The sequence below is a fragment of the Rhizophagus irregularis genome, chromosome 1, assembly GCF_026210795.1.
Source record: "Rhizophagus irregularis chromosome 1, complete sequence".
Taxonomy (NCBI): Eukaryota; Fungi; Glomeromycota; class Glomeromycetes; order Glomerales; family Glomeraceae; genus Rhizophagus; species Rhizophagus irregularis.
The window spans coordinates 6,373,964-6,392,490 of NC_089429.1; the positions used below are offsets into that span (position 1 = coordinate 6,373,964).

Below are 18,527 nucleotides of genomic sequence, written 5' to 3' on the forward strand. Positions count from 1 at the left end.
AAACGAAATGCTTTAAATTTATTTTAAATTCGTGCTCATGTGTAATAAATGTCTAAAAAAGCACCATTTTGTTTAATTTTTATTTTTTTGTAATAAGACATAAATCGGATAAAATGGGACTTTTTTAGATATTTATTGCACAAGAGCACAAATATAAAACAAATTTAACACATTTCGTTGTTATAGGGAATTAATTGACTTGTTATTTCATTGATAGTATTATTATGGTCATGTTTTTAGAGTCTTTTGGGCTGCTTTCCGAGCTTGATACTTTTGTCTATATGATTTGTATACTCATGCTAAATTTAGATGTCTAGCCTTAATTCTAACTCGTTTTGCGGCCAAAAACATTTTAAAGTTAATTTTAATTCCAAAATAACAGAATTACGTTGCTAAATTTGAAATATTTCATCAATTACCTTCTTTTTACTCATTATTTAATAGTATAGAGAGAGAGAGGTTTTACAGAGCATTGATTTGAAAGTTAAATAATAATACAAAAATAACCAACGTAACTTTGTCAGAGATATGTATGAGAATCTTATTATCTGTTGTGATTAAAAAAATCTTTGCCTTTTTTTAAAAAAGATTTTCATTTTAATAAAAAAAAATGAATATTTTTATTTATTTAATAAAATAATTAACAAGAAATTTCTATATTTACTATACGTTACAATCGTTAAATGCAATTTTAAATAAAAATTTTAGGGTGCATACTACCACGTTTATATATAAAAAAATAATGTAATTTATTATTAAAAAAAAATTTTTTAAATTTTTACACTATGAATATGATCCAAAAATAATATATAACAAAAAAATACTAATTTGAATAACTTATTAAGATAACTCAACATTTCGTTCCTATATAATGAAAAATAAAAAATTCAAAAAGTTTTAAATTCATTTTCCACAATTTTTTCCCAATATGTAAAGCATCAAAATTTACTTTAATTTACCCAGCCACATGGGTTTTGTTTTTAAAAATAAAAATTTTTATTATCTGATCACACATCAAGAAATTAAAATTTTACATATCATAACAAATAAAACAAATAAATACTATTTGGTTAAAATTAATGCATTCCTATTAACTGAATATTTTTTAGTGGTACTTTAGTTCATCACGTGATGTAAATTTAGAGCAATTTTATTGTAAATACTGTTACCACCGATTTATGACGTTTGGTAGGTAGTAACAGAAAAAAAAATAAGGATCGGTTTATTAGTGGTAAGGTAATATAACGATGTATAACAATCGATAAGGTAAAGGTGTATATATGAATAGTCGATAATGAACGATTATAAGCGATAATAAATGATATAATGGATTAGGGGTAAATCGGATAGTATGTTTATGATAACAATTAGTTATAAGTGTATATAGTAAATCAACGATGTATAACGAAAATTAATAATTGTTAATAAATGATAATAAAACGATAATAAACAATGTAATAAAATATGTATCAATAATTCGGAAGCAAATCGACAAGTTTATTCATTAATAAAAAGAATACGATATTACTGCCTCAACCGGCGCTCTGTAATATCCTGATATCTATCTTATAACAATAAAACTATACGATATCTAAACTGAACTATTTATTGCTATCAACGATGGTCCCTTTTATAATGTTAGGATTTTGGTACAATTCTGTCTTTTGGACATAATTGTCACCCGGCCAATATCGTCTCCCGGCCAATTGTGGCACATTTATTATTTATTTATTTATTTTTCATAAATCAGGTAGTTATCTGGGCACATTTGTCTATACAGCCACTTATATTCAGCCACTTTATATCGCTAAGCTTCCGCTTTTTATCTAATCTATAAACAACTACAGGTAATATAACCAAAAATAACTAAAATAACAAAAATAAAAATAGAATAAAATAAAAATAAAAATAATAAAAATAAAAAAATAAAAATAAAAAAAATAAAAAAATAAAAATAAAAAAAATATCCCGTGACAATACAAAAAAATTAATATTTGAGAATAACAAAAAAAATTTTTTTTATTATTGTAAAGGTCGTGGCTGACCTAGTGCACTGGCATGGTGTACCCCTCCTATGATTGTCTAAGACAGGAATGGAGGACGCAGGTTCGATCCGTCCAGCCAACGGATGCTCTATGAATTATACTGCGTGGGCCTATACCATAGGCCTAGAAGGTGTAGATCGTAGCCCTAGTGGTGGGAAAGTGCGTAGATCATGGTATCACACCGACTTCGGTCACAACCGTGGTATCAACCAATGGTAGACTACCTCGGTAGTCGACACCCAGGGGGAGTAATCCTATCCTGGGCTACCAACCTGTTCTTTGGTTCCCTTAGGGATTGGTGTCGTTATTGGGACCCCCACCCTTGTTTCGTTTTATTTACCAGAGTGGCGCCGTCCTCGGGCGGTTTGATTATAGCTTAGTATTAGATAGCGTTTGACTTTTGTTTTATCTTTTGTTCTTGTCTATCTTTCTGTAGTCTAGTTCACGTGGATTTTAAAAATAAAAATAAAATTTTTTTTATTATTGTAAATAAATTGTTACACAATTTTTATATAGTTCGTAAAACATTTATCTACAAGCCACCAAGCCACACTATTCTAATTTCTAAAAAGTGTATAGTTTCTGAAAAATTCAGAAATTTTTTTGGAAAGATATATGATTATAAAAATATCAAAATTATTATTTTTTTTTTTTAAAAAAAAAATCAATAGAAAAAATCAAATAAAAATTCGCTAAAAAAATTGAGCCTTTTAGTGGTGTAATAAATACAGAATAAATCAGGCGCAGACATATCACGCGTTTCATGTTACACAATTCAAACTAATTTACCAACTCACCAACGGTTACCGTTCCTTAGTTTTATTCATCTTTACTTGGCCGGTCAGCCCTTTCTCATGTATTACTTTACAAAAACATAATAAATGAACGAAAAAGTAAGTAATATTATATATTGAAACAAGCAATATTGAATATTTTCAGTTATTTGTAATTATTTAAACACTAAGTTACTTATTTTGTAATTTAAATAATTTAATATGTATTAGGGGCAATACTATTGCTTATTATTATTGTTAGCTACAAGAGGTTTTGAATTCATTATAACTTATCAGTTTGAATTTCCACCAAAACAAATATGGCAATACGGATAATCTATTACACAAAGAAAATTATTTTTTTGTTTTAAAAAATAAAATTATTAATGCTTCTTTTAATAATAAGAACATTACATTTTTGCTCATCCGTTAATTAACTTTCCTCCTTTTTTAAAGTTTAAAGAAAAAAACGGAGCAGAAAAAACAAGAATAAAAGGTGGTTTGAAAGCTGGGTAGATCATATAATTCTGGTCGGTTAATTCAGGCCAAATATAGATCACGTGGTAGTGGAAAAAATTTTGTTTGATTTACAAATTAATGTTTGATCAGCTGATCTATATCGAAATAACGTGGAATTATTGTGGAATTATTATAAATTATTATTTCCTTCAAATACATTACTTAATCATCCAAATTTTATTTAACATTTAAATACATATAAAGTATGTAATTTTTTGGATTTAATTTCTTATCATTAATCAAATTATTTATTGAAAATAAAGTTAATTTATATACTTTTTGATTTCGAAATTTTCCATACTTTTTTTTAGGTAGTGATTGTTGTTTTAATTCTACCCTTCAATTAATCCAACAAAAACCAAAATTCGTTTACAATATTAAAAACTTAAATATTTATTTAAATGGATATTGTGATCATTATGATTATAATAATTTATCATCATCATTTATTGAAGAAAGTATATCCGAACTGATTAATTCACATAATTATTTAAAAAATTTAAATATTTTTAATTGTTCAAATACCTTAAAAATAATTATATTTCATAAAATTAATTTAAAGAGTTTGAAAATTAATTTTAATGAAGCATTTGAACAACAAAATATTTTAGAATCTATTCATATTATTATTCATTGTTATCTTTTAAATTTAAATTCTACTTTTATTCAACAAATTATTAATCTAACTAAACCATTTAAATTAAAATCTTTATTTATAGATAATTATTTTACATTACAAATTGAAACATTTAAATTATTATTACAGAAGTCTGGTAATTACTTAGAAAATATTGTATTCGGATTATCAAGAAATAATGAACATAATAATAAATAGGGGTCGCCTGAGCGATCATCGCCTTGGTTTTTTTTTCAAATATACAGTATCACATGATGTACAATATATAGTTAAGGGACAAATCGCCACTCAACCGGAGAATTTTAATAATGCCGATTTACGCAAATTATCGCTAAAAATGGCTAATACTCCTTTTTTACCGGATTGTCATATCATCATGTGATATGATACACAAATTTTAAAGACGGTAATTAATAGTGACAATCCTAGCTAAGCCACTTGCAAAGTTTGAAATCGCTAGAGTTTCGCGTCTTTGACTTTTCTATGTAGGAACGCAAGATTCCGACGGTAAATTTCCTATTAACCCAAATATTGGATGAAAAATTTTTGAACATTTTTCACTGTAACTAAGCTATATTTGGTTTTTTATTTAGTTTTTAAATCTTTATTTAGTTTTATTTGAATCTTTTTAATATTCACATTCTTTGTTAAACTTGTACAGTTTCTACTAAAACTACATATGTATACCTATAGTGCAAGTTTATGAAATATTTTTTTTGGACATGAAAGTTATTGTATACTGTTTTTTTTCACTTATTGGAAAAAAAATTATAGTAAAGAACAAGAAATTCCAAAAAATTTTTTTTTATTAATTACAAAGCCCGTAAAATTAATTATAGAATGTCGATCATTTTCTCCGGTTGAATGACGATCTGTCTCTTAAATTTATTAATCGGCTGATCGCTGATTTTTTTAACTTAGCTATTTTTTGATCGGTTAAACTTAAAATTTTATTGCGAAGATATTTTTAAAAATTTTTTTTGCAAACATATTTATTCAAAATAATCTTATTTAATGAAATTTTATTTGCAAATATTAAAATTTAAGTCACACATTTACGATTTTAAAGAAAAAATCACCATATTTATTTTTAATGAAGTGATACAAATAAAAAAAACAATAACAATAAATAATGAGAAGTGATAGGAAACAAAAGGAGAAATAGGACATGATGAGAGATGAAAGGGAGTGATGGGAGACGAAAAGAAGTGATGGGAGACGAAGAGGAGTGATGGGAGATGATAAGGAGTGATTGGAGACGAAAAGAAGTGATGAGAGACCAAAAGAAGTGATGGGAGATGAAAAGGAGCGATGGGAAATGAAAAGAAGTGATACGAAGATGAAGAGGAGTGATGGGAGTCGATAAGGAGTGATTGGAGACGAAAAGAAGTGATAGGAAGATTAAGAGGAGTGATGGGAGACGAAAAGAAGTGATGAGAGACAAAGGGGAGTGATGGGAGATGATAAGGAGTGATTGGAGACGAAAAGAAGTGATGGGAGACGAATAGAAGTGATGGGAGACGAAAAGGAGCGATGGAAATGAAAAGAAGTGATAGGAAGATGAAGAGGAGTGATGGGAGACGAAAAGAAGTGATGGGAGACAAAGAGGGAGACGATAAGAAGTGATGGGAGACGAAAAGGAGTGATGAGAGGCGAAAAGGAGTGATGGGAGACGAAAAGGAGTGATGAGAGGCGAAAAGGAGTGATGGGAGACGAAAAGGAGTGATGAGAGGCGAAAAGGAGTGATGGGAGACGAAAAGAAGTGAAGTGATGGGAAGATGAAGAGGAGTGATGGGATGGAATAATGAGAAGTAATACAAAAAATAAGAAAATGATCATAATAGGAGGTTGGGTAATGATAGAAAACTAAATAAAAAATAAAACCATAAAGTAAAAAAAAATGTAGTTAGTAAGAAACGAAATATGAGATAGAAACGAAATAAATAAAAATAAATAAAAATAAAATACATACCTTTATTAATTGTAGAACCGAAGGAACTAAAATATCTAAAAAAAAAATGGTGAAAAACGAAATATGAAACAGAAACAAAATAAAAAAAAATAAAAAAATGAGTAAGAAACGAAACGTAAAGTGAAAAACAACTGAACCTTAATTGCAGAACCGGAAGGACTAAAGGACCTAAAAATAATGAAATAGAGTATTAAGAAACAAAGTGTAAGTAGAATATAGTTAGAAATAAAATAAAAGAAAGAAGAATACCTTGAGACAGAAAGAACCGAGGAATCAAAAATATTAAATCTGTCACGTGATCGAAGACCCAGGCGACGCTTAGCAATTCCCATAATAAATTTATTTAAATTAGTTAAAATTTATTGTGTTAAGATCAAATTTTTAGAAATATTTGGAATTAAATTATCTTTCTATTAATTTCTATCGACTTAATCATAAAATTGATTCAATTATATTACACAAATTCTTCCTAATAAATTAGAATATTAAATATAAATGATTTGGAAATATTTTTTAAAAATTCACAAAATATTTTTATTAAGAAATTATTAATCGGAAATCTGATAAATAGACTAAGTGAAGAAATTTTATCTTGTATTAAGAAATACATTATGAAAGAAAAAAGGTTCGCATATCTGATATTTAGTTATGGATGAACTTTACCCTAATAATGAAATAAAACATCTGTTTGAATTAAAAGATGAAGTAGAATAATTTTAAATTTTATGTATTCAAGTTAAAAATTATCGTGATTTATGTATTAATGATTGTAATTTTATAAACGGATTATATTAATTATGAACTTGCAGTCATCGAGAAATCTATAGATTATTTTAGTGAAAAAATGGATATTGATTGTGTTTGAAATAGTTTTATCATAAATATTGGTTTATATTGACAAAAATAATTTTTTTTCTTTCTTGAACGCTTTTATTGTAATATAACTTTATTATTAATAAAAAAAAATGGAATAAATTAAAATAAGTATTATACTAATTACCTATGTAATTCGTTAATTTTTAATTTTAAGCAATTTTATTCTTACAAAAAATCAAAAAATCATAACTTTAGGAGACGACTGAGGCGTAATGTTTGATCTGTCATGTGAACATCATTTGATCATCATTATGGTCGCACAGAACAAATTTAATTTGTCCGGACTCCGGAGTTTATTTTCCGGTATTTATTTCCGTTTTTTTTTTTTAAAAAAAAAAAAGTTTTTAAACCCATTTTGTAAAAAATATCTAAAGTTACCTTAAAAAAAATTTCAATTATTAAAAATGTCAAAGCTCAATAAAGATATTCTTTTCTTAATATCTCAAGAATTACAAGATGATTCGATATCCCTTTTTTCATGTCTAATGGTCAATAGACTTTGGTGTGAAACTGTAATTCCAATTTTATGGAGGAATCCTTGGTGCTATGATATTGATTATTATAATAAAAATTATTTGTTTAAAATTATCGTTTCTTATTTGTCTGATGATATTAAAGAATTCTTAACGAGACAAGGAATTCAATTACTGACAGTCTCACGCCAACTACTTATGTTTGATTATTTATCTCTTTGTAGAAGCATTGATGCTCATACTATAAATATTATAGCTTCTATTGGATCATCTTTAGCTTATAATAATTTTATTTTACAACAAGAATTTTATAATCTCTTTATGAAAAAATTCCCAGAATTAAAGTATTTGAATATGAGTACAATTAAACATCAAATATTTTATTTTCCAGAAGCTAAGCTTCGTTTTGAATCACTTTGTGAATTAAAATGCGACACATCAATAGATTCTTCCTATTTTTATGGTTTGGCACGGCTATGTCAATATATACAGAGACTCATCATTGATAATGTAGATGAAAGCTCAGATAATCATGATGGGATTGCTAAATTAATTAGAGTTCAAAAAAATTTAAAGTATTTTGAATGGAAAGATGATGATACTTTACGTATTTCTAGACCAGGCCGAGATCCTTACAAAGAGATTGTTCTTGCAATAGAAAATAAGGTAGATACTATCAATCACTTAAAATTAGACTTCAATTACAGGAGTCCCACAAAGCATGATGTACTCCCGAAATTTTATAAACTAAAAATATTGAGTGTTAGTTTTTATTATTTCAGCGAAGAACAATTAAAAATGTTAGTTTATCGTGATCTTGAGATCTTTGAAATAGATTGTTACGAATTAAAAGCAGCTTATTTTATAATTGAAAATAGCGGAGGGCATCTAAAGAAAATTTGTTTAAGACCACCCTATGAGATTGATGGCCATGTAAGGAATTTTGATGATAATTCCCTCATTTTTATTCGTAAAGTTTATGAAAGATGTCTTTCAATTGAATATCTACCTCTTATATTTCCACCATTAAAGCAGCATTTTAGTGAATTTGAAAAATTATTAAAAATTTGTCAAAATTTGAAGTCATTATTATTGGTTATACATGCAAATGATGTGATACCTGAAGAAAACCAACTTTTAGAAAATGGAGAAGAGTTATTAGAAATATTAATTAGATCAGCACCAACTAGCTTAAGAGAAATCAGATTTATTGGTGATGTTAAATTTTCTTTGGAAACCTTGGAAGAATTTTTAGAAAAATGGAGGGGCAGACCTGCACTTTCCATAATTACACCCAATTATATTCTAGGAGAAAAAAAATATAAAAAATTGATTAGTAAATACAAGAATAATGGAGTAATTAAAAATTTTAGTTGTGAATTTATTGAAAATGTAGTAAATATGGACTTTAAAATTTGAGTATTATGTTATTATTTTATAATGATGGTATTAAAAATATTTGATGATTATATATTTGAAAATGTCAAATGATGATTGTCACTACTGTGGTAATTTTCACCAGTCCAATTTTTTTAAATTTTATAAGATTTAATATGGTATCAAGAAAATAATTAACTACACATATTAAAAAGTTACCTTGTATGTAAATTTATAAGAAGTAGAGATTTATCCAAGGTCAAAAAATGCTGTTTTCAGCAAAATTTTGATTTTTTTAATTTTTTTTCACTTTAATTTTTTTTTTTTTTGACAAACATTTTAAAAGTTTGTTATAGTTAACATCAAATTATTATTTGTTAAAATTTTTACGATCAGTATTTTTTAACTTTGGCAAAAATTATAAACTGGCATTTTAAATGGCCGGAATTAAATGGTAACAATCGCTGGTGGTGATAATCGGTAAGACTTAGTAACTATGAAATATGCTGTATTCTAATAAATAAAAATGATTATAAGTTTATACCTTTTTTTTTTTAAAATGTATGCATGGTATTACACTATTAAAGCAGTAACCATACTATTCAGACTGCAAATGTATACATTAAAATAATAAGTTTATATCGTTCATTAAAAATCTATTATTATATTTGTGAGTTTATTATGCAATTGGGACACTTCGCTTTATTCCTATTATCTAATTTTGTGCAGCTTATTAATAAATGTTGGTAATAAAATAATGGCATCATACATGCTCGTTATGTAATAAATATTTTGTTAATAATAAATATTAAATTATAAAACTTAATTTAAAAGGTTTTAAAAATAAAACATATGAGAAAACAATTTAAATTTGTAAATAGATTTACCAAGTGACGAAACATATTGCAATATATTATTTGTCATCACATCACAAGGTTAAGTCAACTTGAGGTTATACGTTGAATAAGATACCCTAAAGTTATAAACAATAACTTAGCTATCAGAGAAAAAAAAGGCACTCACCATAGTACCGCAGATCAATCTTATTACCGATCCAAGTCTAAAGGGCAAATGAATGAAAAAAAAACAGCAAAAAAATAATTAGAAAGAAATATTATTAAGAGTCAAAAAGGGCATTTACCATAATACCACAGCGTCAATCTGATCGCTAATCTAGATCATATGATATATTAATAATAATTTGTTTGATTTGTTTAACACAGGATGTTAATTACACATTTCATTTCTCGGCTAGTAGAATTCATAGAATTTCACGATTCAAGTAGATAAATTTTTGGATTTGTATAATAAAATTATGCTATGTTATATGAATTTTTTTAAATTTTTTGATCATGTGCATTGGAAAAAATAGAGCAATATCTATTTTGGCTTATATACAATTATTTGTAAAATACTATTGCGTAATAGCCAAATGTATTAAAAAATTTTTACTTGCAAAAAAAATGTGATTAATAAATTTTTTTTTGAGCATTCATATTACCGTACTATTTTTTCTTAAAAATTTTTTTATTATGAATATTACATTTATTTATAAATACATTCATTATCTTACACTAATACAGGTTTCTAAATGCTTTATTTACGTACTGCCATCACCTACACGCCACACCTCCGTCTTTTTAAACAAAATCATACACAGTAATATATAAATCACAGTATTCATGAACTATAATATTATGTAATTTAAATTCATTTACTACAGTTTTAAACCAAAACAAATCAAGCCCATCAAAAATAGCTAAATATTTAACCCTTTTCGGCTTCATAATATATTCCTTCATACAATTTATAAAAAGCTTTTTATCATTATACACTCCCATATTTTTAATTAATAATTTCTTAATAAAAGTATTTTGTGAATTTTTTAAAAATATTTCCAGATCACTTATAATAAATGGAAGAGATAAACATAAATATTCTAATTTAGAAGGAAGAACCTGTCCTAAATTCTGTAATACAGTTAAACTTAATCCTTTATAAATAGTATCTTCGTATAAATTTACTTCAATTGTGATATAATTAATAGTATTTTGATTATTTTTAATGAATAGATAAATATCTTTATAATTAGGAAAACCAAAATCAAAATATTTAATATTTTTACAATATCTCATAATAAATTCAAATAATTGTTGTTTTTGTTTATCATATTTACCATAAGTAAATCCAAATCCAAAATTTTCTAAACATTCACAAAATTTTTGTAATAATAATAATAATGACTGAATATGTAATATTTCATCCAAAAACAAAGATTTCAATTTAAGAGGTTTAATAACCTTAATAATTTGTTGAACAAAATCAAAATTTAAAGATCGACAATAACAAATATGAATGGATTCTAAAACATTCAATTGATTAAAAACCTCTTGTAAGACACCAAGTATATTTGTAAAATCAATGTAACAAAATATAATTGTATTTAAAGTATTTGAACAATTATAATTTTTTAATGATAAAAATGTTTTATATAAAATAGGATCTAATTCAAATGAAATTTGTTTGAGATTATGTTGTGAAATAATTATTTGTAATATATAGTTTTTAAATAATGTAATATCATTGATACTACATTTAGTAAAATTAAAAAACATTGATGAGATTGAATTGCAATTAGAATATAAAAATTCCAAAAGTGAAATAATATTTTGAGATAAAAAAGCATCACAGAATATTACTAAATTTCTGATATTGCATGTAAGATTTGGATTTTGTAAAATTAAATCTATATTATCATTGAAATTTTTACAATTTTTACCCTTAGATATTACAATTTCAAAAGTATGTAAATTTCCTTCATTTTCAATGAACACTTCAAATAATGACCTATAAACTAAGTATCCTATCATATCATCGGTTATATCCAATAAAGCTCTCATCCAATAAATAATAGAACGACGAATTTTATTCGTATCTAAGTTTTTAATGAAACTGGGATAATTGAATAATGTATTTGAAGATAATACATTATTACTAATTCCATATTCAATAAGCTTTGCTTTGTTATCTTCATTTAAAAAGCATAAATAAGTAGCAATACAACGATAATGATGAGCAGGAACTGAAAATGGATCTTCCCATAATAATGGAATTGCTAAACGACACCATAATCTATTAACTAATATACATGAGTACAATGTTGACAAATCTTTTCTAAAATTTTGTATAATTTCATATAATAATTCAGGTAAATTTCCTGAAAATATTTTTGAGCATGCCATGTCGGATTGTCGGTAAAGGAAATGGGAGTTTGCTTTCATTTCGAAATGAAATATGTTTATAAATTTTTGGAGTCGTACAATTTATTTAGTTATTCCATAAAAAGACAACAAAAGAATCACAAATAACATGCTATAAAAAGACAACAAAAGAATCACAAATAACATGTAAATCATTCCTATCGGGCAGATGGTAATTCCGGCTGCCGATCTCTAATTTTGTTTCAACATATGATATTTAAAAATTCCTAACTTTTATAAGCAAGTTTATTGTCCAATAAAAAATTACTACGTGATTTCAAGTTCTAGTTAGAATTTCGTATATATATCACGTTATTTTTATTTTCAAAATTATATGATCTCAATTGAAAATTAAATTCAACTATTATTCAACTTAACGAATTAAGACATTTAACGAAATTATGACTTCATCAAATTCAAATATATTGACATATATTGAAAAATATATGATCAATTAATATAGAGAAATTACCAAAAAAAGTATCAATGTTCATATTTATTAAGAATTTGTCAATTATAAATTTTCTTATTTTTATTTGATAAACATTAAAGTTTATTTTACATATATCACTTGTAACATTCTTTTTATATTGTAATAATAAAATGGAAATTATAAATATTACCCAATTAATAATTAATTTCATTATGTTAGACAACATAGACTGGATTTGTGTAATTTTATCAATTTCATCACTAGGAAATGTTATTTAGTAATTTTTTCATTCATTATATATGAATACAATTAAATTTATGATGTACGTGCATACATGATTCTTAAAAATGTAATGTACTAATTATATATTTAGTAATTGCATTGCACATAAATTTTTTTTTTAGAACAATTATGCTGTTACGCATGATTTTTTTTTTTTTTCAAAGAAATGTAGAAATGTACTAAGAATAAATTTACTTTTAATTTAATATACAATTTTTTTATAAGTAATTTTGAATTTTTTTTTTTATTTTAAATGTGATGTCTATATTTAAAACAATTGAACCATATGCATGAGACTTTTAACAATTTAAATGGTGGTATTGTCAATTTTATTTATAAATTGATATTTTACAATAAATAATACCAAATTCCATTAATTCTTACATTTTTATAATACTCAGCCGATTAACTTTAAATTTTATGACAATACAATAATATTTGTAATAATCCTTTTAATATTCTAATCATAACCATACATATATTATTTTATATTCATTTATATTAAAAACTCACTGTACCTAAAGTACACTAGTTAAAGTATTATAATAAAATTTATAATATTAGGCAGCATAATTACTAGAGTTTCGTCTCAATTTTTCCAGAATTTATAATTGCAAAATCTTCTTGAATTTCTATTTCCTTGTATTTTTTTTATTTACAAAATATGTGCTAATTACTTACCATTAATTTTTATTTATCAATGGTAAATTTTCCTCCAAATTCCATTTCAAAATCTTATATAATGATCTATACATCTTACATCAATAAATTCTTTTAGTCTGTATTGAGTATATTCATTAAATAAGCTAAAATCAAAAATAAATAGCATAAATATCCAGAGTCACTGGATTTATTTATGGTAGCTTTTGTCATGGCGAAAAAAATGGCAAAAATAACGTATAAAAGTGGTGAAAAAAAAATTGGCTTATGAAAAAGAAAAGAGAGTTTTTGTCAAAAAGAATAAAAATAAAAATGAAAGTTGAATTTCTTTGAAGATCAATTCATCATTTATCTCTTCAGTATGTTTTGACAGAGATAGCATTTACATCAAAACCAGGTAACTAAAGAATCTAGATACTGTACCAAGATGTTATGTTCAATGTCTTTACAGATTTTGCTCCTGATTTTATGCCATCCATTATGAGCTAAATCAAGAAGCAGATTGGTTACATCCATATATATTCATCTTCTATAACTTTTGATATTAATTATATATAGGCTAACATATAAAATATAATAATTTGATTTTAGGTAATTAACCAACTGAAATAATTGAATGAAAGTGTTTGAAAAACTAATGATCCAAATCTGGGTTGATAGAAAAGTATTAATGCATAGAAATAATTTAAACTATCTATGATTGAATTATAAGTGCCTTTAAAATTAAAATTTGGACCAAAGACCTGATAAAATTCATTATGGTGAATGGATGGTAATCTGGTATTTAGTAAATCTTACTATAAAAATTAATACATTAAAAAGTTCATTCTCCGTATAATTAGATATGCTTCTGAAATTATCTAAGTTGTTCCTGTCAGTGTTGAAGTTGCTCCCATCAGTATTAAAGTTGCTCCTGGCTGTGCTAACATTGACAACATTTTATAATATTAGATAAGTCTCTTATAGGGATGATTCTACACCATTTCTTTATTTGTAAATCCTGTAGGTATTTCCGTGTTAATGAATTGTATACTTATAGCATACATATTTTTCCATTCTGCAGAATCAATTGATATAAAAATTAAAATTTTATTTAATGTATCCTTTTTGTAAGGAGTTGATTTTTGATGAGATTTTTTGGGAAGATTGTAAACCATGATGATTGATGGATAAACAACATAATTAATAATTTGATTGATATTATTTAAGTGGTTAATAATTATTATTATTTTCTCTACTTTTTAATTTAATGAAATATAATTTTTTGTTAGACAAAAATCAATGAACTTCAGGCTTATTTATATTTAAATATTTTTTTTTTTTCACAGCAAATTGAACGAATAAGAAATCTACACGTTTAATTTTTCCAATCAAGGTCACATCCAAAACTTTGCCACATAATATTGACAAAGCCTGAAATTGCGGAAAGCTGTGCAAAAATCACAGCCACAATAATTTAAATTATCTAAAAAAGAAAAAAATCGGGTAGAAAAAAATCAACGATCTGCAGGCGATCAATTTGAATGCGCACATGATTCTGACCATAAATTGTCACAGGGTTTTATATTATGGCACGGGTTTTATTTTACACCATTCTAGTTATTTAGAAGCCGAATAAATAATTAATATTTAATAATAAAAGGTCTTTTCAAAAACTTGGTAGTTTTACTCCTAAGTTTGTTAAAAAACTTTCAATATTATTTAATAAAGTAAAATACAATAATATAAAAAATAGTGCAGAATAATAATAAAAAGAATAATAATCTTTCATAAACGTAAAAACATGCATATCGATATATTTACTTGTTGGTGGCGCTTTTGTAGTGGTTGTTTTCAATTATTGAACACGTTTTGGTATAGTAGAAAACAAGTTCCGTATAAAAGATATATAAGCCAGTAAAGCCACTTTTAAGCCCCATCCTTATTTCAATCAACTGGCAAACAAATATATAATTTTAATAATCACAAGGGTTTAATAATTGAATTTGTATCAAATTTACATCCTTCATAACCAAAAAAAAAATTATTATTATTTCAATATTGAATCTAAATAGAGAGTAATACTAATAATGTGAAATTCAGAAATTTTATTAGATCATGAAAATTCTCTAATGTGAAAATACATTGTTAATCAAACCTTGAATACTTAAGAACAAAGAAACAATTTTTTTTTTAGATATTAATTATTTTTCCTTCTCAGGTATTAAACATTGCTTTAGAATGGAAAAAAAGTTTTCCATGCATTGAAATAATATGTAAGCCACTCATAAGCCCTTATCTCCAGCAGATATCGTTAATAGTAATCCTATCATTGATCATTAAATTTGAAAATATCTAGAACGTCCAGTAAATGTACCGAAATATGAAGATTTCAGACATTATCAAGACATTATCCGGACAATGAGGACAAATTTTTCCGAATTCTTGTTTCATAAGGTTGTTAATTAAACATTTTTTTCTTTATTTTATTGGTTTTTTAACAAAGTAATTAAGTATTCCTTTACTTTTTGTCATTTCTTTATTTTTTGAAAATTTTTTTCGACAACCCGCTACTCTTGATTCCTAAAATAATATAATGTATCGCTACTAAAGCAAGTTTATTTTTTCTTTTAAGAATAAGTAAAATATTGCCCTATAAAAAGGAATGTTTGGAAAATTTACGTAAAATAAATGTAAAATGTACAATAAACATAAAATGTCTATAGAATGTCCATAAAATATATAGAAAATATACAAAATGTGCTCACTTTATACAAAACGTACAAAAAAGTATATGAGCCCTCTTTGCATATTTCCTATGTATTTTATGGACATTTTATAGATATTTTATGTGCACTGTACATTTTACATTTATTTTATATATGTTATTATGAGTGTTCCTTTTTTATAGGGATGTTCTTAAGTCAAGTAATTAATAAAAAATTAGATATATTTACTCACACTGAATCCGGACAATAATTTGGTAGTAGTGACTTTATTTTGTATGAATAAATTAATGGGACAAATCAGTTATAAAAATTAACTTAATAGCTTGTTTTTTTGTAGAATAAATTGAAAATTTTCAAGCTATGAAAGATTGATTGGCTAATAAATAATCTTCATGATATATGCAGTGTGTCAGTATTTATTTACTTGAAAATTGTATCAGTTATTACAAATTTTACAAGCTAAACAAATGATACATTATTGTTTTTTATTCATCATGATAAAAAATTTTCCCTTCATTTACTGTAATTAATACAATTCTATGAGTTTTATAGGATAGAACAAATTACTATTAACCTGTATTATGTACTTTTAAATGATATCTAGAAATTTAAAGATTATCTTGTCAAAAATTTGATACCATTTTATTCCATAATAAAGAACGAAATTATTACTTGAAATATAAAATAATTACACTATAAAAAAAATTCTGGAAAAAACTCTGATAAAATCATTTTTTCTGAAAATTTTTTATAGGGTTAAACTTTCCTATGCATAATATTATTTGTCTTACATAAATTTGTTCTTGTAATGATAAATTTCTCTATAGTTAGCAATGTTGAGTCATAATTGCTAATGTCAATATGAATTAAAAATTTATAAAATTGATTCATTAGCCAGATCAAAATCTTTCAATCTGAAAAAAATATTATGAAATAAATGAAATTTTTAAGTTTTTTTTTTAATAAATGGATTTAGAAATAATGTAGTTATACAAATTTTTTATAAGCGACCACTAATATTAGATTTCGCATTAGTCTTATTTCAGAAGTGTACTATATATACTTTGTAAGTGTTCAAGCCTGTTTTTCACTGGACTAAGGAAGTGGATTGATAAGCACATGATTTAGCAGATTATTATTACGATTAATTAAAAGCTTTATTTTAACAATTAAGTATAAATCTTTATTATTATATTCGTTTTAATCATTTAAATATTATAATTTATAAGTGCCAAATTATTAATATAATAAGGAGGAACTAATTCGCCTGTAGATAAATCAGCTAGCTTCCATTTACCTGCAAATCTTTTGTGGGTGCTTTTGAGTAGATATAAATGTTTTCAATGATGTATTATTTATGGTCAATTCATTTTCATCATTTTCCAAATTATCATCATTTCAAGATTGATTTCCATAAATTAATATTTGCTCAAAAGACTGAGAGATTTCATCGTCTATATCCTCCTTTTCACTATTAAATTCGCCTTCTTCATAATTATCGCTGTTTTCAATTTGGTGTGATAGTGTAACACCACTAAAAATAATCAATTTTTAAAAATTTGTGAATACCCGTGATTTTTTTAAATAATCATCTAGAAAAGGGTTGATTACCTATGATTACCGGGGGAAATCATGGAAAATTCCCAATTATTTGAGTAGTTTACTTATAAAAAACTGTTATTGTTACACAAAGTTAAAAAACTTGCGTATAAGTAAACTACTCGAAAAATTGAGATTTTTCTATAATTTCCACTGGTATTCACAAGTTATTAACTATTTTCTAAATGATTTTTTAGAAAAATCATGGGTATTCACAAAATTTTGATGATCATATTTTTATAGGAGTGCTAGCTGTGATCGCACTAAATTGAAAACAGCAATAATTGATTTATCTTGCTATCCGATTCCTTATATTAGAGTTGTACTTCATTATTTCTATGTGCTTGATCAATATTAGTTTCTCTTTTTTATTATATACATATATTTAGTTTTTTATTATAGTTATTAGGCGCATAGACGGAAATCGGATGGTTGCTAAGATCAAAGGGGCAAATCGTCTGATCGGGATTTGTTCAATAGGCAAATTAGTACCAGATTCAATAACACCTTTTATTTGCACCATCGATAGCACTTTTTCATACTAAAAGGAATAATAATAAATTATAAAAATGTTTCGCAACATTTTTTATTAATACAAGAATGTACCTTTAAAAAATGTTATTTAAATTAATTCATTTTATATTAACCTTAAGTTGATTTCTTCTGTTTGAATGTAAATGACCATTGAAGATCATAATCTCTCTACTGATGCAACGTTTACACAATGCTCATAATTTTATATGCAACAAGACCCAATTCTTTATAATGTTGTGAAATCAGCTCTAATATGTAAAAAGATCTGAAAAATGAATAGAATTTTGATAATCAAAAATAGTAGATGGCATATTTTCTGTCCAAACAATATAATAGTATAATGTATATTCACTTAAACCAACTCAATTACGCCTTGATA

General features: G+C 25.2%; 2 protein-coding genes across 2 annotated transcripts; one reads left to right on the top strand and one right to left on the bottom strand.

Annotated features, from left to right (window-relative positions):
* Window positions 1-7,226: 7,226 nt before the first annotated feature.
* Window positions 7,227-8,714, top strand: OCT59_001317 (uncharacterized protein; the record flags this gene model as incomplete). Its single annotated transcript, XM_066139478.1, has 1 exon — window positions 7,227-8,714. The coding sequence occupies one exon, from the start codon at window positions 7,227-7,229 to the stop codon at window positions 8,712-8,714; it is 1,488 nt and encodes a 495-aa protein (XP_065988877.1).
* Window positions 8,715-11,252: 2,538 nt separating this feature from the next.
* Window positions 11,253-11,953, bottom strand: OCT59_001318 (uncharacterized protein; the record flags this gene model as incomplete). Its single annotated transcript, XM_066139479.1, has 2 exons — window positions 11,253-11,261; window positions 11,465-11,953. 2 exons carry the CDS (start codon window positions 11,951-11,953, stop codon window positions 11,253-11,255), a joined length of 498 nt encoding a protein of 165 aa, XP_065988878.1.
* Window positions 11,954-18,527: the final 6,574 nt, after the last annotated feature.